Here is a 27158-nt window from a genome sequence, read left to right as displayed (position 1 = left end):
GAATTGTTCCAATTCAAGTAATCCAACCTTCACCCACAGGCATTCAGGTAGTTATATCAAATAAGCAGTTAGCCTCATGGCAAGCATGCTTTCATGGCAACATTAACACACATGCAGTATTCTAAAGCGTAAATACTAACAGTGTACTCCGAGCCAAAACAAAGAACTAGTTAGAAATCATGCATGATCCTAGTTCATGTTAAGATGGCTAAAGCAACACATGTGAGAATGCAACTAAGATAGGCTCGGCTATCCTAATCTTGTCATGTGAAATGCAACTTGGTACATGTATTCAAATAGGAATCGAAATACAATCTAGTTAGTATGATGTGCCGAGCCCGGTGCATGCAATACAGATGAATGGATGCACGCATGCAAGCATAAGGTATGCTAATCGAAACGTGCCCTAAAACTAACCATCGTAAGCGGTTTAAGTAAAAAGAAGAAAGAAATGGGGGTTGGAAGACATGCATCGCACACACGCACGCTTATTACAACAATACGCCCTCTCGATGGAGGGACCGAATAAGAAGCTAACTAGCTAATTTAAGCTAATTAAACTAATCATTACACGACAAATTAATTAGCTAATTCTAGTTAACTAATTATGACAAAACAAATTGAAATAGCTAACGCATTAACTATTAAAGGTACAAACCAAAGCGTAAACTAGCTAAACACATTAGCTAAGTAAGCAGTAAAAGTAGGAGCTTCAGAGGGAGAGGAATGTATGCATGCCCGGTCACCTCGTTTGGAAATCCAATGCGATGCCCCGATTTGCCTTTGTTTTCATTTGTTCTCAAAACACTGCATCAAGCTCTAGAAAGCTGAAACATCACCTTGGGAGTCCTGTGGGAGGGTGGCTGACCACTTTTGGTCTCTGCAACGACCTGCCGACCGCTTTCTTTGTTGAAAGCTAGAAAAAGTGGTCGGCCAGCTAGTTTTTCTAGCTGACCGACCAGTTGTTGCTGCTGAATTCCAGTTTGCTGCAACAGAGAGCAAGAAAAGGCATGGCAATGTATTTGCAAGATATGTGTCACCACCCTCCCTATCATGTCATGAACTCAAGGGAGTGTAGTTCTCGACTCTCGGGCCATCAATTGCGCATTTCAATCCGTAATGGCCGAAAGGCGAAGTTGTACAATTCAGGCCTAGTTTGGGAAGACTAAATAAGTGCACTTTTTGACTTTTTATGAAATATGGGTTGAGTTTGGGTTGGGTTTGAAGTGATGTGTTAGAGAGGTGATATGACTTAAATAAGATGATGTGACTTAAATAGGATAGTGACTTTTTGACTTTTTGTCTTTTTTGTCTCATGCCAAACTTGGCCTCAATATCGAAATGAATGCACAAGTAAACACATAAGGCCTAAAACTCTATCATGCTTGATCAAGAGCGTCGGCGACCGAGAATTAAGTCACGTTTCATCACTTCAAGTATGAAATGTCCCTCGTTTCTCGTGTTTGGGCTAACACCTATTCCAAACAAAATGCAACACAAGCATGCAACATGAACAACCTAATAAGGCTAATGGCGTGCACAATGCACAATGCTAATGTATACAAACTCAATGCAAGACAACATACGCATGCAACAATATGACACAATGCAAATAGCATACACAATGCAAATGCCCCCCCAGCATACTCAATACAATATGATCATGGCATACACAATGTGAATCAAGAGCATGGCATGCGCAATGTAAACAATAACATAACATGCACGATGCGATGTAACATGGCATACACAATGCTCAATGGACTTAAACCAAAATGGATAGATCTCAGCCATGTCCAAAATAGAGGCCATAACACCAAAACAAAGGCACCAAAAGGGCAAGGCATGATGCACAATGCATTGGTGTAACAACCCTCATACTGTTTACCGATTAATGACTGATTGATTACCGATAACCATCGATTACCGTTAAACTGAATTGATTATGACTGATGATTGAACTGATTAAAAGTACTGAACCGACTGACTGAAATTGAAACTGAATTAGCCAAGTATATCTATTGTGTTGCACATTCTATCTGTTTGATATTGATTAATTATATGTTCATGTCTTTGTGTTTAAACTGCTAATTGAAGGCCTTATCGGCGGCCGAATCCGGAATTGATTGAAGTTTTATGATCGTCATAATTAATGTGATTTTATAGTAAAGTTATCTGAAAAATGATTAGGTATGATTAAATTAGATTAAAACGAGTTAATTGCAAAGTTTGCCGTAATTACCAACTTGCCACTAAGTGGGCCACTATCTCACACACCTTTGAGCCTTGTATACACTCATACACTTGAATCAAAAACCATTTCCTCAGCCCTTTTCCTTGCACTAGCCGACCAAGAGAGGAGATAGGAGAGAATTGAGCTCAACTTGAGAATTGCTTGCTAATTGAAGTGTGGATTGCTAGATTGAACCTCAAGACTAGTAATTAAGGAACCTAGGTATGAATTTCATCTTTTGATTTTTTCTTTAAGTTGATTCATGCATGGTTCATGCCTAATTATAGAGCTAAGTCATGTTTTAGTTCATACATGTTGATATAGAGCTCAATTTATGCTTGCATGTTTGAATTGTTGAGTTGTGAGTTGATTTCATGATAAAATGGTGCATGCATGTCCATAACCTTGTAATGGTCCATGTTTTCAAATTGTTTTTGGATCAATGGGCTCACTAGAGCATGTTTTGAAGCTTTGAATCGATTTGAATTCATGCATGTTTGCATGTTCATATTATTCATGAAATTGGTTTGAAATTGGGTTTGAATTAAACACCCTTGGGCCTTGATTTCTCAAATTGAGCTTTGAACCATGTTATTCTATGTGTTTATAAATGTTTCCAGAAAATGGGCCCAAGAGGATTGGTTTTGATGCATTTAAACTTGGTTTTGGCTTGGAGGTGCAATCTGGGTTTTCCAGATTTTGCACTTCCACTCGAGCGGGGGAAAGTGCCGCTCGAGCGTGGAATCCGAGCATCCAGCATCTCTCTGCACTGTTTTACAGTCCGCTTGAGCGGAGGATTGGGCGCTCGAGCGGAGTCATGTCTCAAGCTCGAGCGGGCGTCGATCGGAGATTTCACCCATCGAGTACTTTTACAGTACGCTCGAGCGGGAAAGTTTACGCTCGAGCGTGTACCTTTGTTGCATGTCCGCTCGAGCGGGAAAACATGCGCTCGAGCGGGACTCTGATTTTCTGGAAACTCCGAGACTGTTTTCTGATCACATCTTTGCATCCTCATTTCATTCTAGGCATTCTTAGACCTAGTTTTAGACATCTTGTTGAGGATATAGATGTAGAACACACCGAGGCATTAGGGGTTAAAGTATGTTATCTCCCAACTGTGTAGCTTAGTGTGTGTTCAACCTGTGAACTGTGTAGGGTTGGCGACTGGGGAGACACGCTCTAGCATACTGTAGCCCAAACTCTGTGAGTAACAATTGTGTAAAGATATGTTCAAATGATTATCTTCTGAATACTGAACTGCACTGTTTACTGAACTGATATTGTTTGCTGAATAAATGTATGTCCTATCTTCTGAACTGTATTGTGGCATCCTTAGCACCTACTGTTCACTGTTACTGTTACAGAGATCTCTGTCGGTTCCCTCGTGGGACCACTACTGTTTACTGATTGATGGCCATCATTACTGCTCGGTCTTTAAGGCCTACTGTTTACTGCTATGCTAATGGATGTACCACATATGACTGAATAACTGTTCTGACTGAAAGACTGAAGTATTGATTAATGAACTGATTTCATTACTGTAAGGACATTTCATTTATAACCCCTTTACGCATTATGTTATTCACTGGGCTTTAGCTCACTGTTTATATATATATGTAGGTGCTCAGCCACCAGATCGGAGCTAGGAGCGTGGGTTAGACTCCAGTTTTGTCAAGCCAGCCTTTGTGCCTCACTGAGAGGTTCTGAGTTGCCATGCTATGGCTTTGGGGTGTCTTGTTTTTCCCCCGTCTGTCTCCATACTGTTTGGATCACTGTATAGACTGTTAACTGCTAACCGTACTGTTATCAAGGGATTAGGTCCCTGTACTGTGTGATTGTAAATTTTGTATAGACTGTACTGTTTGTATATGTGAATGCATGAAAAATCTTTTTGGCATACAGACTGGCACAGCTCAATGGACATTATTCATTCACTGTATTGGCTTCCGCCAGGCCCTGTACTCTGTTTTACTGTACTACTGTTCTGCAGGCCTTTGGTAATCTCGGATTACTGGCCGGTTACGGTGCTAAACCCATAGGGCCGGGTTTGGGTCGTGACAATTGGCCAACCAACTAGACCTAAGAGCACAACCCTCAAGAGTGCTCAAGGAGTGATAAACATAGAAGTGTAACAACACTAAATGCACTGAAATTAAGTAAGAAATGATGCCAAATCATTCAAACAAAGTAAGCATAACATGCAAAGGTCCTTAAAGCATGAAGCTAGTAAAGAGGGCTACAAAGGGAGCATGCAATACATGGTACATATGCATGAACCAACCATGGACAGAGCTGAAATAGGTCAAAACAATGACCAAACACATGCTAAGATGGAGGCTCAAAGGCCTAGGTAAGATGGCATACATGCTAGGCTTCAAGTAAGGCAACAATGCACAACACTTAATGGCATTCAAAGCATGAAAGAAGTGGGAATATAAGCATGCTATAAGCTCTGAAATGAAATATTAAATGATGCCAAATCATCTAAATAGCTCAAAGATAGCATGCATGAGCCAACAAAACACAAAGCTAGTAAGGCCAATTGCACTACAGCTATACAAAGCATGAAGGATACGACAAAGGTAACCAAAAACAGTCCTAGAATATGTCAAAATGATACTAAAACATACATGGAAGGAAGCCAAAACAAGCTAGCCTGAGGGGCATAAGGCATGGTGAATGCAAGGCAAATAAGGTGGATTACACTATACCTATTAAGACCAAGTATGGGATGACTTAAGCAACAAAAATCAGAGTTACGTCATGGCAAGTTGTCACGACCCAAACCCGCCCCTATAGGTTTAGCACCGTAACCGGCCAGTAATTCGTGGATTACCAAAGGCTTCTGAACAGATTAGCAAATAGTAAGGGACTGCAGAAGCAATAACAGAAAATAGACAAGGTCCAATGAGCTGTGATAACGTACATGGGACAGAACATTTCAAAACTTACTTATAGATATATGGAAATGCCAGTCTAGATACACAATATTTACAGAAGTGAACTTCCCAAGATTTGACTTTACAAACAGTTACAGAGACTCACATGAAAACAAAAACAGCCTTGGTGTTAGACTTCGATCGGAACCTCCTCGAGAGACACAACGGTTGGCTGACAAAAATAATACAAAAGGCCGTCAACTCTGGCCCTGGTCATGTGTCGGCTCACCTACATACATAATATAAATTGTGAGCGAAAGCCCAGTGAATAATAACAGAGTAAAGAGGTTATATGAACCTAAAACAAGCTAGCACGAGGGGCATAAGACATGGTGAATGCAAGGCAAATAACGTGGATTACACTACACCTATTAAGACCAAGTATGTGATGACTTAACCAACAAAAATCAAAGTTATGTCATGGTAAGATAACCCCAAAAACACATTGAAATGATGGCTCGCAAGCTAAGGCATAAAAGGCATACGCAATGATTCATGTTAAGGCATAAAGGGCCAAACCCTCCAACGCATTGAATAAGTGAAAGATGTGAGTGTATGAGCATGAAACATGGACTGAAATGAATACAAAGAGAGCAATATTAAGGAAATATTGTTCATAAAAGAATTTAAAAAATCAAAATTGTACACCTTTAGAAGAATAACTTAGGATTAAAATCAGAACCAGTGTTGAGCTTATACAAGAATTAGAAGATAAAAAATTAAGGTATCAATTTATATTATCATTAGCTTCTGGTAGATCTCTAGAAAATTATAATTTGAAAATTTCTCAAATAAATAGACAGATAATGGTAAAACAAGAAGCTTTGCAAATAGTTATACAACAGTTTGAAGACTTATTAACATAATAACAGAATTAATTAAATAATTTTCAATTAAATTTTAAAATAGTGGTAGACCAATGACTCTACCCTTAAAATATATATATATATATATATAATGGTAAAAAGCTTGTTATCACAAGTTATCTTATCACCTATCCATTTTTCTACGCTAAATTAAAAAAACCAAAACAAATATGAGCATATACAAACCACCCGTGTAGGGTGAACCATCGTAGAAGAGCGCCTCGCTCGTTCAACTGCGTTGAAGAGCAATCTGACTTCCTCAATATCTCTGCAGCCCAAGGAATTCCACAAGAGCACCTCCCTCCTTCAATTTCCTTTGTCATCTCTCTCTGATCAAAGGTGCGGAACACTCTCTCTCTCTCTCTCTCTCTCCCAATTCAACCCAAGCCCCTTCTATGCAAATCCCCTGTACAACCCTTCGCAACCCCAATTTCCCGTTCTCTGCATCCCCATCCCCATCCCCATCCCCATCCCCATCCCCATCTACAGTTTTTCCCTCTTCTTTGCAAAGCCGAAACCCCCCTCATCCTTTATTTTTCCTTAGTTTGAACTTTTTACAAATATATTCATGCCTAATTTTATTTTAATAGAATCCTACTGTAATTAGGTTTGAACACCCCTATATTTGAACTTCTCGAAACCCTAATTTTATTTTCATAACTATAAAGTTCTTAGTTGCCTATTTGGAATTTGGATGCTCATCTCATAACTACGCTCTTTCTCTGCATAATGTTAATACCACTTTTTGGAACCCTATAGTTCTACCTGTTTATTTGCAATTGTAGCTGTAGGATGTCTATTTAATTCCTATCAAGTCTTGTAATGGGTTTTCTTTGCAGTGGGCTTCTCAAGTCTTTTCTTGCTTCTTATTTTGGCTTCTGCTATGTTTTGTAGGTATATTTTTAGGTCTTGTAATCATGTATTGTTTATACCTCTTTTATATCTATGTTTTTGGGACCTGCTACCTGTTTTTAAATTTTTCTAGCTCCAATAATTTCTTTTGAAACTTCGTTAAGTTAGTTTTTGAAAGGGTAGGTAAAATAAAGATTAGCGTGTTGGAATACATAAATGAAAAAGTAACTATTAAAATAAGGAGTGTACTTTCGCTATGTAAAATAAACAATGGTTTATTACACTCTATACTTGTAAACTATTGCTAAATTGTCTACTTAATTGTCTAAGTCTTGAACTATTGATTGAGTCTACCAATTCCCTATAGTATATAAATCAAAGTCTATTTAATCCCTAACTATCGATTGAATCTATTGAGTTCGTAAAGTATTCAATTCAAACATATTTAGTCTCTAAAAAGATTACAAAAATAAAATATAAACCTGTAAGTATTATAAATTATTAAAATACCCTATCTAGTTAAAATTTATTTTAAAAAAATCTTAAATTTTTATTGTCTTTGAAAAGTGGGCATCAGTTGTTATGATGAATTTTCTTTGTAAGGGTAAAAGTAATTATCTATAGTATTTTCTAACTTATCTTCTACAATGGCTATGTGCTTGTCTTTATCTAGTATTATATGTCAGATTTCGTTTATAATTTCTAATTGATTGTTTTTAAGTTTTTCGCTAAGTTTTTTTTATAACTTAACTAATGTATTCTTTTGCTCTATTATTATTTGTAGTGAAGATTTGTTATTTAAATGATCTAATTCTACTTCTTCAGTATATCTAATACTAATCTAATACTAATTTCAACACACAACGAAATAAAATACTTTTTAAAGACAATAAAAATTTAAGATTTTTCTTCAATAAAATCTTAATTAGGTAGGATCTTTTACTAATTTATAATACTTCTGAGCATATGTTTTATTTTTGTAACCCTTTTGGGGACTAAATAGGTTTGAATCAAATAGTTAAAGACTTAATAGATTCAATCAATAGTTTAGGAATTAAATAAACTTTGATTTATAAACTTTAGGGACTGAGTAGACTTAATCAATAGCTTAGGGACTAAATAGATAATTTGACAATAGTTTAGGGGTAGAAAGTGTAATAACCCAATAAAGAATAATGTTGGAGTTGCTCACAAACATAAATATCAATATATATGGTTTGGGTTGGAAATACAATTCAATGCAGGAGACTTGAATTTGTGATAATGGGAAATTGGAAGTTGTGATTGGGAATCTTGACTAGGTTTATCTTATCTTGTGTATTTTGTCTGCAATCTATTTGTTAATGTCGTCTGAAATTTTTTCTGTCCTGGCATAGCATCTATTTGTACATTTTTTTTATACACTATTTTGATGGTATTAATGTTATCTCAAATTTTCTTCGTCTTGGCATTGCTATATCTCTCCAATTTGAAAGAGAACAATTTTAGGGTTTTCTTAATAAAAAGTTGTTATATAAGAATCAGTTGTAAGACTAATATACTGCTTCCTTCTGATTTTTAGATTTGAAAATATTGAAGGAGAAAGTAGCAATTGTGACTTGTTTACTATTAAGTGTAGAATTCTTAAACCTAGAGTCCTATGTGTTCTGTGTTTTAGGGGTTTTCATCTTTTTTTTTTTTTTTGCTTTGTTATGTAGATAATAAGTAATTTTAGTGTTTTTTTGGGTATAATTCAACAAAGTTCATGACCTATTATCCAATGGAATGGACAATTTCCATTACAATGAGGAAAAGAAGAAAACAAAAGTTATTAGCAATATATATTGTTAGGCCCAAGGTTTGTTGAAATGATTTTGATGATGACAAATTGAGTTATAGGGGTACATCAATTATTTTAATGTATCTCAAATGTTTTTGATAATATATAGCTTCATTTTTATCTGTCTAGACAAAAAGTTATGGGTCATAGAAATTATGGAACTGACCATATTGAGATTTGCGCCATAGCTCCTACACAATATAGTTCAGATGTAATTTCTCTATTTTGTTATTTTAGTAAATAACTTCTTAATTTGTATTCCAATCATAGTTGTCAGATTTGATACAATCACAAATCATGTTTTTGTTTTATTTTTCCAGGTCATGCATTGTATTATAATGTACATCATAATATTTTATGGGATTTGTTATTCCCACTCCACTTTTTGACAAATGCACTCCAAATTTTGTCTTATAATGTGCATTGGAAATCATGTCATGTGTAATGTTTACACTAAAAGCAGAATTGGGAGTCTGATTTATTAAAAAAAAAATGGGAATAATATTTCCTGTTTTATAACAATCTCAAAATAGGGTTGAAAAAATAAATATATGCTTAGAAATCAGAAATATTTTTCTAGTGCGAAGCATTAGATCATGTGTTATCAATAATATGTGAAGAAGCATGTATGCATCAATGCTTAATACATATAAAGCGAATAGTGAAGGTAAAATATAAAAAAAATTAATAGATATGACACTTAATTGCATTATTATATTCAATATTAAATAAATTGGTCTATTCTGTAATTATTAAATGATCAAGCACTCCACTACATAGTGAAAGTACTAGTTATTGAGCATCATATCGTCAATATTTTCAGCTTCCATTTTCCAGTTACTCCCAATATCGATATACAAAAAGAAAACAAGAGAAGAGGGACAAAAACTAGCTAAGTATTTCAAACTGTAACTACATGACAAACTTCCCCTCAATATGTTTCTCATCTTTTTTAATTATATTATTTGTGTTAACTCACCATTCAGATTTTTCTTTGTAATTTACAACTTTTAAGTGTTCAAATCTTGTATATAATAGAAATATTTGTTAAGCCATTTAGAATATGGTTAGGTTCACTTGATATAAGTGGGCATAAAATTCTTAATATCATGAGAGTTGATATTTGTGAAGAAGGTAGACCAAAGCAAGATTAATAGCTTTCTTTAATATTAATGAACTTTTTTCTCTGACAATATTAGTTTTTAAACATGTTTAATTGGTTACGCTTTCTTTGAAAGATGGCTGCTTCCAAGCCCACCTCCTGGTTGTCATCGCTCGATTAGAGCTGTGTATTGTAAGTGATCCAAACCTGCCTGGAGCAAGCTCCCCCCTAAAATTACTAAAGAAACTCGAAGTATGCGTGTATCACATGTATCATATATTGTATGTTTTGTACCTCAAATCATGAGATATTGAGAACACATTGCCATGTGATGATAGAATGAGTTTCTCGCTTGATTAACAAAAAAAAATAAAAAATAAATAATAATAATATAAAAAAAAATTTAAGTAAGTTTCCCTTAACAAGAGAAAGTTCAGGCCACACCAATTAGTGTGTTTTAAATAGAAGAAGCTATTCTCTTGTAATAATTAGTGAGTTTGTTTTAAATAAAAGCTTTTCTCTTAACATTTTAATCAATTATGATCTTGTACTATGGTGTTTAAGTATTTTGGAAGTGTTTTTCAACCAATTGGAACGTTGTCTACTTGTAACTGTCCTTTCTATCTAGCTTGCTTGTTTTTTCATCCCCCCCCCCTCTCTATATGTGTGTGTGTATATGTTAACTACTACCTGCATTTTGGTTTAGTTTGAGCATTAAGTGTCCCACTTGTGATTTACATGACTTATGCACGTCGAACACTTTTGTTTCTGTTTTAACTTTATTCACAACCTTTCATCAGGTTGAGTGATGGAAACAGGGGGCAATTCCCTGCCATCTGGACCAGATGGAGTGAAGAGAAAAGTGTTCTATTTTTATGACCCGGAGGTTGGCAATTACTATTATGGGCAAGGTCACCCAATGAAGCCACACAGGATTCGTATGACACATGCTCTTCTAGCTCACTATGGTTTACTACAACATATGCATGTTGTAAAGCCTGTTCTTGCTAGAGATAGGGATCTTTGTAGGTTTCATGCTGATGATTATGTTGCATTTCTGAGGAGCATCACCCCAGAAACCCAGCAGGATCAACTCAGGCAGCTGAAGAGGTTCAATGTTGGTGAAGACTGCCCTGTGTTTGATGGTTTGTATTCTTTCTGTCAGACTTATGCTGGGGGTTCAGTTGGTGGTGCCGTGAAGTTGAACCATGGATCTTGTGATATTGCAATAAATTGGGCTGGTGGTCTACATCATGCAAAGAAATGTGAGGCTTCTGGTTTCTGCTATGTGAATGATATTGTCTTAGCAATTTTGGAACTTCTTAAAGTGCATGAGGTTGGTGAAATTTTTTTGCTTGCTATTATTTATTTTTTATGTGTGATAAGTGTAATGCATTTGATTAGCATCTATGTATGGTTCTAAAGCCTCGTTTGTTTGAGTGAGGGGATTACTAGTGTGGTGATATTAGGTTCGAGATGTAAAAGAAATTGTATTTGTTTGTGCACTATATAGTGATATTAGTTGTTTGGGATTAAATCTATAAAATTTCGTAAAAGCCTTTGTTATATAGAAGGTGACTTAATTGTTTTGGTAAAGTTGGGCAAAATAGTCTTCTTACCTCCAATCCCATGAAATTAAATTTCAATACCATCTCCCCCATGGGATTGCTAGACCCCTCCTTGGAGGGGTTTCACAGTCCCATGGGACTCTTAATCCCATAGCAATTTTCCAAAACAAACATGATTTTTTTGAACTCACCTCATTACTAATCCAATCCCCTCCATTTTCTCAAAACAAACATGGCCTAAGAAAAATCCATATTAGTGTTCAGTATTTGTACTTGCTATTTCTATCGTTATTACTCAACTCAACTTATCAAGCCTTTATCCCAATTAGTTACGGTTGGCTACATGAATCTGGGTCCTCCAACTGGCTCTATTAAAAGCCATGCCCTTTGTTAAGTCTGAGGTAATCGTGTCATTTTTTACCGCTTCGACTCATGTTCTCTTTTGGATTTCTTCTTTTTCTTTTAGCTTTCTCAACATGAATAAAATCACTCCTCTTTATAGGCACGTTAGTTGGTTTATGCTGTATATGGGCATACCATCTCACATTCCTCATTTTATGTTCAATTGGTGCCTCTTCTAACTTGCCCCTAATGAATACAATTCTCATTTTATCTTTTCTTGTAAACCATTCATTCATATTAAAATTCTCGTTTTAAACTATACTAATTATTTTTTAACCATTTAATATCCTGTATCATACATATTAGCAGGCCTTGTAACAATCATATAAAACTTTCATTTCAACTTATTGGTGAGATTTTCATCTCATACAACTCCTTTCTTATGTGCTTAATGAAAATAATAAATGGAATCAAAATATTTAAATATTCTCATTATTAACTGAGCAATGGTTGTGTTTTTATAAGAAATTCTAGCCAACCTTCTTGCAAGAGGTCTTTTCTTGCATCAAGTGAGTTGATACTAGTTTTACGTACACCACTACCAGGAGATGCATGCAACATTTCATTTTCCTTTGTAGACGAGAGCAAGATGTAGTGTTAACACAATTGCCCCATTTTACCTTTTACAATTCTTGTCGTGTCCGTATCGTGTCACATGTCTATGCTACTTGGGTTTCAACAAACCTTCCATATAAAATTTTTTTTATTGTAAATTTAGGTCAATTTTTTTTTTTTTTGATAATTGGGTGTCCAGGCACCTCAACAAATCCCAGGGTCATGAAGTTAATGAATAGCAAACATCCAGTTGCCCCTTGGGGTGACTGGAACTCGAGACCTTGGATCATACCCTAAAGTCTTTACCACTTAGCCTAAATTTGTAATTTTTGACGACCTTAGATTGTATACTATTAATTTGTAAATTTTTGCTTTATTTTGAGAAAAATTGGCCTTTTCTTAAAAAAATTATTTATAAGGTTTTGATGAGTTACGAGTTTTGTTCTTGCAATTGCATCAAGTATTTTGCATATTAGAATAAGAATTCTTGCGCGCACACAGAGCATTTAGCACATTAAGCTCACATTGCTTACTTAGGCTATCACGTGATATAATTTGATATTGTGTTTGTGTTGATCTTGCAGCGTGTTTTATATGTTGATATCGATATTCATCACGGTGATGGTGTAGAGGAGGCTTTTTATACTACAGACAGGGTTATGACTGTTTCCTTTCATAAATTCGGAGATTATTTCCCTGGTACGGGTGATGTACGTGATATTGGATATGGAAAGGGGAAATATTACTCTCTCAATGTCCCACTAGATGATGGTATTGATGATGAGAGCTACCAGTCCTTGTTTAAGCCAATAATGGGCAAAGTGATGGAAGTTTTCAAGCCTGGTGCTGTGGTCTTACAATGTGGTGCAGACTCGTTGTCTGGGGATAGATTAGGCTGTTTTAATCTCTCAATAAAAGGTCATGCAGAGTGTGTAAGATACATGAGATCATTTAATGTGCCTCTACTGTTGCTGGGTGGAGGTGGTTATACCATACGTAACGTTGCTCGCTGCTGGTGCTATGAGGTATTATATAATCATATTGCAAGTGATTATTTTCAATAATTGAATCACGGTTTCATATTCCATTTGAAGGTGCTTTTTGTTAACCTTTAGATGGTAATATTTAACTACAGACCATTTTAGGAATTGAATAAAAGACTTAAAATTGTAGAAACACTTCCATTAAATGGAACAATGTCTGAATGACTAAAATACACCGACAACCCCAAAATACATGTTTTGTAGAAGCTAAGTGTGTCTAAAAGAGTTTTGTCCTTGATGTGAGTATGAACCCAATATCCCCCTTCTTAAAATTACATATTTTTTATTTTTTTTTGTTTTTAATTAAATTTGAAAGGGTAAGTCAGTGATTTATGTAATTCTCTGTTGAGTAAATTACAGTTTCACTGTCATCCTCTATTTGAAATTTTATTTTATTTTTTATAAAGTAAAACTTTATTTTGTTTAGTAAAGCTTTATTTTGTTTATTTCTTATAATCTATTAGGTGATGAGACTCTGCCAGTTTGTCTCAGATTTATGGTTTCTTTTCCTTTTCCTTGTAATAACAAAATCCTTTCAACATGTTTCTTATATTTGTGGGCCTGTTGCTCTGTCAGTGTTTTGATCTACATTGCCCTCTAACTTGTCAAGTTATATGCCAGTATGTTGGCTCATGGAAACGACTGGAACTTTCTTCCTTAATGTTATTATTTTGTGGTGGTTATTGTTACAAAAGAAAAACAATATTTGCACAAAGACACGTAACATGCTATACCAAAGAGACGTAACAAGGAATAATTAGGAACCTGACCATATATTTTTCATAAGGGGAGATACTTGAAAGAAGAGTTGTAGGCATACAATTGATAAGATAGGTTGTGCTGTGAACTGCCTTACCCCCAAAACCACGAGGAACCAATGAAGAGAGAATAGGCGGTGTTGAGAAGATGACGGTATTTAGTTCAGCTTTGCCATTTTGTGCGGAGGTATCAGAATAGGAAGATTGATGAATATAGTAGTACCACATGCATCTAAGAAAGCTATAAAATTAGACAAAATACTCCCAACCAAGACAGACTGTAGAATTTTATGGGTTGTTTGGGATGATCTAAATAAGTGCACTTTTTGAGTTTTTATGAAATATGGGTTGGGTTTGGGTTGGATTTGAAGTGATGTGATAGAGAGGTGATGTAACTTAAATAAGATGATGTGACTTAAATAAGATAGTGACTTTTTGACCTTTTGAGGTTATGACAAACAAGGCCTTAATGATAGTGAAAAACTGAGTCTGAACCATGGAAGAAAATGTATGATATATGCGAAAGAAGTCAAACTTGTGAGACATAAGATATACTCAAGAGAAATGACTATAATCATCAACAAAAGAAACATAGTAACGAGATCCACCTGTTAGTATCAACAAGGATGGCTCCCACACATCAGTATGAACAATAGAAAAAGGAGAGATAGAAATAGACTTGCTTTTATTATAAGGTAAAGCAAACGTCTTTGCAAGTTTTCATCTGCGACACTTGGGGACATCACTAACGGGGATAGAGCCCAAGACACCAGACTTAACTAAATTATTCAAACTATCACTAGACAAATGACCTTACTTATGATTGAGACAGAAGGAAGCCATAATGGCTGACGAAGACTCCATAGGAATGTGTTGGATCTCGAGAACATATAAATTCCAATTTGCTTCTTTTATGTTCGATCCCGAACAACACATCCAAAAGAAAAGAAAACATTAAAACCAAAATCAGAGAGTTGACTAATGGGCAACAAACTAAGAGACAATTGGGGAACATAAAAGACATCAGGAATAGATAAAGAGGATGAAGAAGAGGGAAGAACAGATCCAATGGAGACAACATACATAGGGGGGCCATTAGCTGTAACAATAGTAATAGGAGGAGAATAGCAGTTACTAAGACTAGACAAGCTAGAAGTCATATGATGTGAAGAACTTGATTAAAAAATCCAAGTAGTAGGAGAGATACTTGTGAAAGGAGAACCAAGCAAACCTGAATGAGTAGCGGTCATGGCGGAAGCATGAGGTTGGGATTGAAGCATAGACTGGAGCTGCTCAAACATGGATCGAATAGATGAATGAAAGACACTGTTAGAGGTAGGTGCAGCAAGAGCGGCAGGAGGACAAGATGACACCTGGGAAGAGGAGCGAGAAAGGGACTATGAAGAGGCATGCCCCTTTGAATTTGTAAGATGAGGGCAAGCAAACTTCCACTGACCCTTTTGATGACAAAAGCTACACTCATCATTAGCAATGTTGGGTTTGGGCTTTCTGGTAACCTAAATGAGGTAAGAAGACGGAGTAGGCAAGAGAGGAGGCTGAGATGAAGTAGCAAACACACACTGAGATGGAGGAGTAATATGAGAAACCTTAAGGCAAGTCTCCTCTACAATAAGTTCATGAACCACCCCATTAACAGAAGGCAAAGGTGACCTGTGTAGATTAGTACCATGAGGGGGCTCAAATTGATCCTGAAGAGCCATGAGAAACTGTACCAATTTGTGTCTTTCCATGTACTGAAGATAACTATCCAACAATTGTAAATCTGATGGTTCCATGAGCTAACCGGTTCCAATAATAGACATCTAATTATAAAATTCTTGAACAGATTTGTCCCTTTGCTTGGCACACCAAAAAGACATCTCTAATTCACATTACTTACCAAAATTTGACTTCAGATACAATTTAATCCCAAACTTTGGTGGTTGTCATATTTCAAAAAATTCATGTCTATGCTTGGCGCAATAGAATTATTTAGCCATTTGTGGACTTGGGCATTCTTCCTTTTCCATGTGTGAAGAGCCAACTGATAACCCTTAACCTTAGAATTTGTGGGTCTACATGTGGAGCTGGTTGCATAGCTCCCAACGATATTTTCCCAGGAGAAAGTTCTTAAAAACCTTGGACTATGAATAGTTTTCTCATTCAAACGAATACTAATGGCTTGTAATTTATTGTCAGCCATTGTGAAAAGTGGGCCAAATACTAAACTACTATTTAGCAGCAAACAATAATTAGTAAAAGAGATCTGAGATAAATAAAAATACCCAGTCTGTGTGAGAAAGAAGGCTTCAAACCTGAGAGAGACCTATCAATTGTGAAACTGAAAACAACAAACCGACCTATCATTAGTGAGTAGAGTAGAGTCAAGGATGGAAAACGATCGCGAATCTGAAAGAAAGCACCAGAAATCAACTGAGAGATCAAACACCAGAGAGAGATCAACTTCCCAATCATGAGTCTATCAATCGTGAGTCAAAGGTGGAAGACAATCATGAATCAACAAAATGCGATAGCTAGGGTTTTGGATTTGGATTTGGATTTGGAATACGGATCAAACTAAGTGCAATGATGAGCACTGATCGAGAGGAGTAAAGCGATGTCCTGCTTGACGACAAACACTGCTAGGGTTCAAACAACGACGAAGAATGAATAGGGGAACTTGCGATTGACGAAACCCTAACGCTGGCAATCAACCAGAAGAGAGAGAAAAGGTTGCGATCAATTAGTCCCAACAATGTATATGAAGTTATCTAACACCCTCCCTCAAGTGCAATCTCGTCTTGTAAGTGGAGAGACAAACATAGAAGCAAACAGAAGGAGAAGCAAACAACTAAACAAAGAAGAGGAAACCAAATGGGGATCAAATACCAAATGTCAATGGAGAGACTTGAATCCAAGACCTTTGTCAACTAGAGCTTTGATACCATGTTACAAAAGGGAAACGATATTTGCTTAAATCTGATCATATTATAAGCACTAATATATGTACCAAAAGCTAAATCCAAATTAAGAAACAACGATTAAACATAAACATATGAAACTACCCTTGTATATAATATACTATACTCTACCATTTCGCAGTATAACATTGAATTGCAGACATTATTTATTTATTTATTTTGGGTATGCCAAGATGCTCTAACCCATTTCGAGTAGAGATTGATCCTTGAAATGCACACAACCCAGAAACCGAACTCCAGCGTTTGGTTCTTTAGCTGTTATCTTGGCCAATTCACCTGCCCATGCTTGGTTATCACAGAATTGCAACTGCCGAGCTAAATGAAATTACTTGGCTGCCAATTCAATGATGAACACCACCTCCCTTTTGTTAATATGGAACTTGTACATAGATTCTTTTCTCAACATAAAAAATTGTTGATTATTGTTGAATCGTTGATAAGTGCCTTCTTCCCATTTGAGGAAGTTATTGGTTTTTTTTTATTTTATTTATATTTATATTTTTAATTTTTTAAAAGTTAAACAAATAAGCTGTTATCCTTTGAACAGACTGGAGTTGCACTTGGGGCTGACCTTGATGATAAGATGCCACAACATGAGTACTATGAATATTTTGGTCCGGATTATACTCTTCATGTTGCTCCAAGTAACATGGAAAACAAGAATTCACGTCAGCTACTGGATGATATAAGAGTAAAGCTTCTTGATAATTTGTCAAAACTTCAGCATGCACCAAGTGTGCAGTTTCAGGAACGGCCTCCTGATATTGAGCTCCCAGAGGTTTGTTTCTGCTTCTGGTAATGCATTCATATATTTTTGGGGCTATGTTTCTTTCCCTTTTTGTTTTTCCTATCAGTTTGAGACTTGGCTAGATATCTGATACTTGTTTAATTTGATTCTGGAAATGCAAAGTTTTCTCTTGGCAAGATACTGCCTGATATCTGAGGGAAAAGTGACTCAAAAGTTAGCTAAGGAAACCTTTGTGCTATGATGTTTTGGTTGCTGTTGTTTTTTACAGTTTGGTGGCAAAGCCTATTTCAATTTTTTTTTGTATTAATGTGATTTTTGCATTTTGCTTTTTGGGAAAAGGTTATATTGTCTTTGTCTAAATATTATCTAGAAAGTATGATTTAGGATGACTGAGATGTTTTAACAGTTTTGTAAGTGCTACGGAATGCAGCTAACCTAAAGTTCAAATTGCTAATTGTTTGCTATATTTAGGTACTATGATGTAGTTTAGGATTTATTTTATTTTATTTATTTATATTAGGATGACATTTTATGAATTTAGTTTGCTTATATTGATATGATATTGGGGTTGCCCACATTTGCCCAAAGGTCACGAGCTTTGCACTTGACTTGCTTAATTGAAGTGACACATGGCAGGGTTTGGTTTTGACACCTAAGAAAGGGGAGCTAGGATTGGGCCATTTTTGTTTGCTTTAGTTGATGTATTGTGCTTGGTTAGTTGATGTATTGTGCTGTTTGCTTTCTATTTGGAGCTTACTAGATTTTGGATATTTGGGACTACATCCGTAAAGTTCTCCATTAGTATAAATCACTATGGTTGACCTTTTAAAATCGCTATGATCGTGGGGACTATGCTTAGGCCAAGTTTGGCATCCTCAAGAAAATTCAAAAAGTCACTAAAAAGGCAAAAAAGTTCATACTATTTACCTCTTTTGGCGGAAAATCTGTCAATTGAAAAAAAAAAAAAAAAAAACAAAAACAAAACAACACTGCATTCAAAGTATGTAGCCACACTTTCCAACAAATTAATCTAGGTGACACACTTGCAGCCACACATGTCATATAAAAAATAAAAAAAAAATTGAACAGTGACAGATTAGGCACTGCACAGTACTGCTGTGCAGTGTCAGCGAGGGCAATTTCGTAATTTTACAATTTTATACAATATTTTAATACACATTTTGTCATAAAAAGTCAAAAAGTTAATCCAAACATCCATATTTTTTTTCTCTACTTTTTAGTCCAAAAAGATAAAAAGTACACTTATTTAAGACACCCCAAACAACCCCTTAGTGTTTTAATGCCCCCTTGCCATCTCCTGTCCCATTATAGCCTAGGATAAGGGTTGTGTGGGGTTGTTTTTAATATATCTTCTATTGCAAATTGATATAAAATATTGTTTGATGTTCCCTTTATGTTTTGTGTTTGATAAAGTTAGAGGACACCAATGTTTTCAAAATCGGACCGGCCCGGCTGGTTGACCAGTCGACCGGTCCGGATAGACCCTAAAACCAGGACTTGATTGAAAACCGGCTTATTTACTTGGAACCAGTAAGAACCGTGGTTTAACTGGATGATCACTCAAACCGGCGCCGGTTGAAGTGAACCAGCTGAACCCTGCAGATTGTGCACAACCTGCGAAATTCTGCATTCTCAACACTAAACTTATGTTACAACTTACAAACTTGAAACCTCTTCTGTGGAAGCGTGGTCTTCAACCACCAAGCCATCATATTGTCTTGCTTATATGTAAGGAACATTATATATTTGTTACAATAAGTTTATTTTGTCTAAACCACAAGTTTAATTAACTTTCCTACACAGAATAAATTTATATATATTTAAAATATTATTTTAAATATCTATGTATGTATAAGTATAAAAATAATTTAAATGAAATTTTTTTTATAGCTGTATTTTTATTTGATAATTGTCAATAAATTTATGAGGTAATCTGATGTCACGGTTTATTCTAGTTGACCCAATGGTTGAACCAGTGACCCTTGAGCCTGTCCCCTTTTCAGTTTAGTCAACGGTCTAGATTTCAGAACATTGGTGGGAGACGTTTTACCTCCCTAAAGTGAATCTTATGTTTTGCTTCTTCCTAAATACAAGCTCTGTTATTAGAATCTTACGATTATCGATTTGATTCATGATTCGATTCGCAATTTTTACAAAATCAATACGAATCTATGGGTGAATTTATTTTGGAAGTGAATCTCTAGTGAATTGCACGATTCATAATCGATTCACGATTCAATTCACTTTTTACGATTCATGCAATTTTTAAAATTATTGTGTCCGACATATTTTCGACTCTTTTTGTCTCCATCTTTTTAGTGAAAATGACATAATACAACTTTTAATAGCGTTTAATACCAAAATAACCAACATATGTACATGATTTGTTGTTATTTTAGTGATTATGGAGTTTTTAATAGGATCCAATCAGATTTAGTCAAATCCAACATATTTTTAACCTTTCTTCTCATTTTTTTCCCCCTTTAAAAAATTATAATATATATTCTAAAGATGTTTAAGATTAAAGTTACATTATGAATTATCTATTGCTATTTTATTAAATTGAATATTATATGTGTGATGTCAGTTATACCTTTTAAAATGTTTTAGGCTTTAAAATAAAAGATTATAAATAATTCTTTCTTATTATTTGCTCATTGTTACTTAGAAAAGTATGCATGCTTACTGTCCAAATATCAGTATCATTATTAATTATTGTTATTTTAGAACTTGATAGTTTGCCTATTTGGTTATTATCTTTATTAAGAATGGTTCATAAGAAATATCTAAAAAAGAAAAAAAGGTAAGATGGTGATCTTACTTAAAAGCCTTTGTTAACTTCTTATCTGTTAAACTACGTGATTATCATTCAAAATAACATTTTTATTGATTTAAGTGTGAATATTTTATATTAATAATAAGATATATTTAACATCTAAATGTGTAGATATATGTTTTTAAGTAATTTAGAAAAGGTGACCGAATCTTTGCGATTCACGATTCACGATTCGATTCGATTCAATTTGCGATACGGTACGAGGCCATTTCAATTCACAATACAAATCCCGATTTGACAACTATGGATACAAGACAAAAGTTGGCTGCCACTTCCTAAACTTATGTGGGAGCCTCTCTTAATTTAAGGTTAATGCACATTAATGTTGTTATGATAGTCAAGTAACATCTTCCCATCTTCAAATTGTTTTTTGCTTCTCCTTTTTCACTTTTTCTTAGGGGCTTAGAATAAAATTTTGTTTTATTTCCATTGAAACATATGGCATTTCCTAGGAGACCGACATGAACATTATTGGAAAACCAAAATTCTATTGTCTCTATAAGAACATATTGCAATGTATTGGAACATATCAAACAATGAGTTGTTTTAACATGTATCAAGAATTCTTAACAAAAACTAGTTGTTTATGATTGCATCTTTTCTTTTCTTTCTGTCTTCTTCTTTTTTTAATTTTATTTTAATAGAAGATTTAAGAACAAAGAAGACATCTCGAAATTGGTTTAGAATAGGAAAAAGTAGAATGGGAAAGAGAGAGAAACAAAAGAGAGGGGAAATGGTTAAACTGCTTATTCTCTTTCATTCCTATTACAAGTGCCTTTTTTTATTTTTATTTATTTTTTATTTTTATTTATTTTTTATTTTATTGTCCTATTGCTTCTTAGCAATGCTAGGTACCTAGAACATTTACTCAGAAAAATACCCAAAAAAGCAATGTGTGGTGGAGATTCATTTCAAGTATGTGTCCCGCTATATAAAAATTGAATCTGAGCCACGCATCACATTTTGGGATAATTTTTTTGGGTTCCTATCTTTTCTGATTGCTTCTAGAATTTGGCCTTTCTTATTTGTTCTCTTACAATGGAAAACCCTAGTGTCCAACCAAACATTTTAAACCTTTTACTTATTATCTTCTGGTACTTTTTGACCGATGCTGAGCTTTGTTTTTAACATTACTAAAAATACCTTTTAGTCTTGTGATCAAAAGGATCACCTTACGCCTTGGAATCCCTTTGACTTTTGTTTATTGTTAATTATTGTCATTATATTATTATTTTTGAATATATTTTTAGGGGTAAATAACACGAACACCCCTCCTATTACTCTCAAATCAAAATTTGACCTTCATTTTTTGAAATATCACTGATCTCCCTTGTTAGTTAACAAAGTTAAATGGAATTGATAAAATTACTATTATACCCATATGATTTTATAATATTCTACAGCATTCTTCTCACTCTAGAACTTCCTCTCTCTCTCTCTCTAGCGTGCGCGCATCTCACTCACTAGCCTTTACAACTACCAACCACCTTCATTTGTTGTTGGTTATGCCACCCTACCACCACATCAGTATCATCAGTGTTGCCAATCGCTGCCCTACCGCCATTTCTCATTGACAATAGGCACCCTGCCGTTAGAATCGCCAATTGCCGCCTTGCCATCTCATCAGTACTGCCAACGCCACTCTGACCTCTCTTTCCATCTCTTTACATCTGCAACAACCAGAAACCTTGGCCACAACCACTGCAAACCCTGGTCCACTGTTGCTAATCCACCACCTCAACCCTTACTGGAACCCACCACAACCCCCCACCGCTAGCCCCACTGCCCAACTATCCAAATTCCACAGGCACCACAAGATCGAAACATGGGTTGTTGTCTGGTGAGTTTAGGGTTAAGCTTATCTGATCAAAGCATCATCGATGCAATCAATCAGATTGAATACCATCAGTGTTTTTCTTCCACACATTCGGCCTTGTAGAATGAAAGATATGGGATGGCATGGCAGAAACGACACTGTCCAGTGTTTGACGAAATGGTTATTATGGAGGGTGTATTCCAACAATCTTGTACTTATCACAAAAAAAACAAGAAAAAAAAAAGTATTCCAACAATCCTGTAAGATTTGGAAAAGGGTTGGGAGGTTGGATTGGGGGTCTCTGTCTCAAATTCAATGTTGGCACGCTGATAGTTAACACCATTAACTCTCTCTCTCATTGTTGTTGAGAGCAGAATCAATGGTGGCATTTTTGGAAACAACCAGTGATAGCTATGGATAGTGGTAGTTGGCAGCAACGGAGTGGTCAACTGCAATGACCTTTCTCTCAACAGAAATTCATTCCTCAAATCTTAATTCCCTCTCTATTTGTTTTCATCAAGGGGCTGTGATTTGAGGGCAATTATACTTTGGCGGCATGAAAGTTGCGATGACTGTGAAGGGATTGGTGGTTTGGGGATGAGAGATGATATGGGTGCAATGAATTGATTAGGGGTTTTTATTGGTGGCGTGGCTGGTAGTGGCCTATTGCAAGTGGTTGGTTGCCAATGGTAAATGACTGATGGATGGAGGAAGATGGAGAAGATGGTGATGGATCTTGCTGGGAAAGGGAGGGGAGTGAGGAAGTGGTAGGTATGAGTATTGGTGGGTGGTTGGTGTCTGGTGGCAAGTGGCCAAATGACTAGTGGATGGTGGTAAATGGCTACTGGACGGTATCAAATGGTTGGGCTGTGAGATGGTTTTGTTTGAAGAGGGCATAGGGGAGGGGAATGTCTAACTTATATGGGCAAATTTGACATTTTATGTATTATTTTTGCTGTGGTCAACATTTTTTGTTGGTCAACAGACAGTTGACTCACAGAAGGACTAGAGTGTTACTAAAAAAGGGAGGGCAATGCTATTTCATAGAGTGAAGGGGTGTCAATTTGTTTTCAATAATGTGTTGTCAAAGTAATTTACTCTCTTTTTAAACATTGTTTAATAGGAGCTTTATGCACATTAAGAATTATAAAAGCTAATGTTTGATAACATTTATTTGTCTTATATGTTGTTTGTGCTGACAATGACATATACAACCAAATTGTACACTTGTAACGAATGAGTTCACCTCAAACATGTTCACTTGTTTAATTACTAGTCTTTATGTAGTTTAATTTTCAAACATTTTTGTATGTTTCCAAAATATTATGTTGTTTCCCTCGTGTTTCCAAAACATTTCCATTTGTGAGTTTATCAAAATGTTACACCAAGACAGAATTATATCCATGCTTTGGGGATACATTTCCTAGGTCAGTTTCTTATCTTTCCAAGCATGAAACCTTTCTTTTATAATAGAAATATGTGTCTTTTTTTTTGGTTCTATCCATGGTTTGAGGTTAGTTTCCAAAATACAGATGTTCTATCCACATTATCCTGACATGCTCCCTGATCCAAATGTGAATTGTCAAGATGTTGTAATTTAGAGTCATCAGTGTTCTTTGAAGGCATGAGATGAAAATAGCATCTGTAGTAGTTTTATAGTTCTAAGCTCAGTGGGTGGAACAGTGTGCATCAATTGCTGGCATGTAATTGGGATAAGTTTATTTTAGTGTTTTTCTTCTTCGTTATTTTGATGTTGGTGTAATTCCTTAAACCTATAAAAAAGTTACTAGGGAATTTATTAGAATTTAGGACCACTTATTCTAATTTTGGAAGAAAATATACAGACATTTTAGAAAGCCAGACATAATGGGATTCAAACCATGATACCGCCCACTCAATACTGTACCTAAATGATCACTAGGCCAAAGTACTAGTTTTGACCCATAATTTTAGGGTTTGAGCCTTTAATTTTAGGCATCATTCATGATTGCTACTCTTCTTGCTATTATTTTTATTATTATAATTTATTTTAAAATTAATGTCTGCATCCAATTTTTATTATTATAATTTGGTCTCACATTAAAAGACTGTAGTTGCATACAAAGTGTTCTTTTTCTAAGATGTTCTAACATTCAGGCTGATGAGGATCAAGAGGATGAGGATGAAAGGTGGGATCGTGATACTGATATGGATGTTGATGATGACCGGTACATTCTTAAATTTATTTTCACTTTCTAGCTTATGTGTTGTTTTATGGCTGCTAATCCATTATTCCTTAATTTTCCTGTATAGCAAGCATTTGCCAGGCAGAGTGAAGAGGGAATATCTCGAGCCTAAAGACACGGTATGCTCTGTTGCACTTTAGTTTTGCTTAGCATCAACAAAATCTAGTTAGAAAATGTTAGTGACGCCAACATGTTTACAAACAAACATATGAACACACAAAATCTTGAGTGGGCCCCATGCCAGGTGATGGTGGGGCTACCAAAGCTTTTAAGTTTGAATATTATATTCAAGAAAATTGTTGGGCACAAAGTTCTGTGTATCAGAAATGGAACAAAAAAAAAAAAAAACAACTGCTTTAGAGCTTTTGCATAGCCCATTATTCAATTGTTCTCTCTCTCTCAACAAGGCCCTTTGCTCGGTCGAATCTAGCATCTGGGAATGGGGTGTAGAAAAAGAAACCTTCCCTTAAGAGCTATGAGGGGCGTGGAAGGTAAGAGCTTTTTTTGAACAGTAACAAATGGAGTGACTGAGGAAATGGAGCTTACAGCCTTTAGTTTAGTCAAAACTTTCGGGCGAGGCCCTCACTCAAATCTTCAGAGAAAGAGGGGCAAGTTTGATATGATGGTTGTCCTTATTTAACAGGGGCAAATTTTTCTTTTTTGCCAAAGCTTTAGAGTGCCTTGACTGGAGATTTTATCTGTGCTAGGAGCTATAGTCCACTCATTTAGGCCTGAATTTGACATAATTAATTGTTATGTGTTGATTGGTAGCTGCTTATTAAGGTTTGAGAAGACGTTTTTAAGAAACCAGTTACTTGTGATTTTATGTGTTGATTGGTAGCTGCTTATTAAGGTTTGAGAAGACGTTTTTAAGAAACCAGTAACTTGTGATTTTATATGATATTTTTACTTTGAGAAACTGAGGAGGCAGGAAAATAACTCCAGCTTCTTATTTTATATACATGATGATGAACTAAGTTTAGGCCGCCTCATTTTCCATTTCATGTTATTTATTTCTGTTTTTGTTGCCATCTTCAGGAGGATCTGAAAGTGGAGTGCGCAAGAGAAATGGATATGCCATTTATGGAAACTGCATGCTCAAATGTGAACCTCTAACATGAGAGTTTCTGTGGTGGGAGTTTCTTTAGCCTCGTAATATTTTTCCTTTATTGAATTGAATGTCTTTTTATCAGGCTTCACATCCAGGAGCAATGTCGTCCGTAGATGAATCATCGCAGAAAAAGCTGGAACAAGAAAACATAAACAAGCCATCTGATCCGCCTTATGAGATGAATTCATAGAGTAAAGGTTGCATAGCCAACACTGACACAATCTGTATGGTGTTGTAAATGGTATGTTTTAATTTTATTTATTGGCTGTAATGATGACATGGACTTTTCTGTTCGGTGTTACAAAAAAATTTGTGGATTTTTGATTGACTAAAGGCAAAGATCATCTGATAGCAGCAGCTGCCGCCTTGTGAGATGATATAGTCAAGGCCTTCCCCTACAAAATCAACTATTGACAATTTTTTTTTTTTTTTTTTTTTTTTTTTTTTTTTTTTTTTTTTTGAGAACCACCATTGACATATCTTAATACTAAAAGATTTTCTTATAGGCAATCCAGGTTATTTACTCTCTCTCTCTCTCTCTCTCTCTCTCTTTATTATTATTTTTTTTTATGAGGATTGTTCCAGCACGTTAAAAGCATTATATTCCAAGAGGCTCCAAATCTCTCAACTCATGTTTCAATATTTTATCAGTGGATCTCATCTGCAAAAGAAAGGCTTCTACCCTTGAAGGGGGAAAAAAAAAAGGAATGTTCATGGAATTACTAGATAAAGTGATGCATTGATTCAATACCCTTCCAATAAGAACATTATCTGAAAGCTGTCAAAGTTGGGGTAATTTAGCTATGTATAGCCTGACCTGAAATTTCCCTTGGCGAGTGAAAAAACAATGCGCAACGATATTCTAAAAGAAAGCAACATCTTCACTACAAACAACTAAAATCTGAATGAGATGTTTTGAAGGAAAAATTATTTATTTGACAGCTGGAGAATTTAGTTAATATTTATAAGGGTTTGGTTATGGTGTGCAACTTACACCTTATACCTTACACTTACACCTTATACCTTACACTTACACCTTACACTTACACCTTTTGTAAAAAATTAAACCTTACACTTACACATTTTTTGAGGTTGCACACCATATGCAACTCACTTACACTTACACCTTACACTTATACTTTATACTTATACTTACACTTTTTGTGTAAGTGGCACATGGTGTGCACTTGCACACTTAAGAAAACTCCTAAATATAATTACTCTCATGATTGTATATATTAGAACTGATAAAAGTGGTTGTACATACATTTAAAAAAGGAAAA

The 27158-nt window shown here is 35.4% G+C and overlaps 1 protein-coding gene across 2 annotated transcripts; it reads left to right on the top strand.

Annotated features, from left to right (window-relative positions):
• The first annotated feature begins 6143 nt into the window (after positions 1-6143).
• LOC114283970 (histone deacetylase 19) lies at positions 6144-26385 on the top strand. 2 transcript variants are annotated; one of them, XM_028226874.2, is made up of 8 exons: positions 6144-6377; positions 10612-11147; positions 12921-13361; positions 17666-17896; positions 24676-24746; positions 24832-24883; positions 25803-25868; positions 25958-26385. In XM_028226874.2, the coding sequence occupies exons 2-8, from the start codon at positions 10620-10622 to the stop codon at positions 26063-26065; spliced, it is 1497 nt and encodes a 498-aa protein (XP_028082675.1). In that variant the 5' UTR covers positions 6144-6377; positions 10612-10619; the 3' UTR covers positions 26066-26385. The 2 variants fall into 2 exon arrangements, with proteins under 2 accessions (XP_028082675.1, XP_082729411.1); XM_082873285.1 differs by having other exon boundaries at positions 6329-6932.
• The last annotated feature ends 773 nt before the right edge of the window (positions 26386-27158 follow it).

Source organism: Camellia sinensis, chromosome 6, assembly GCF_055761805.1.
Source record: "Camellia sinensis isolate YWXY chromosome 6, ASM5576180v1, whole genome shotgun sequence".
Lineage (NCBI taxonomy): Eukaryota > Viridiplantae > Streptophyta > Magnoliopsida > Ericales > Theaceae > Camellia > Camellia sinensis.
The sequence above is the reverse complement of the archived record's forward strand: the minus strand, read 5'-3'. Positions and strand labels throughout refer to the sequence as shown.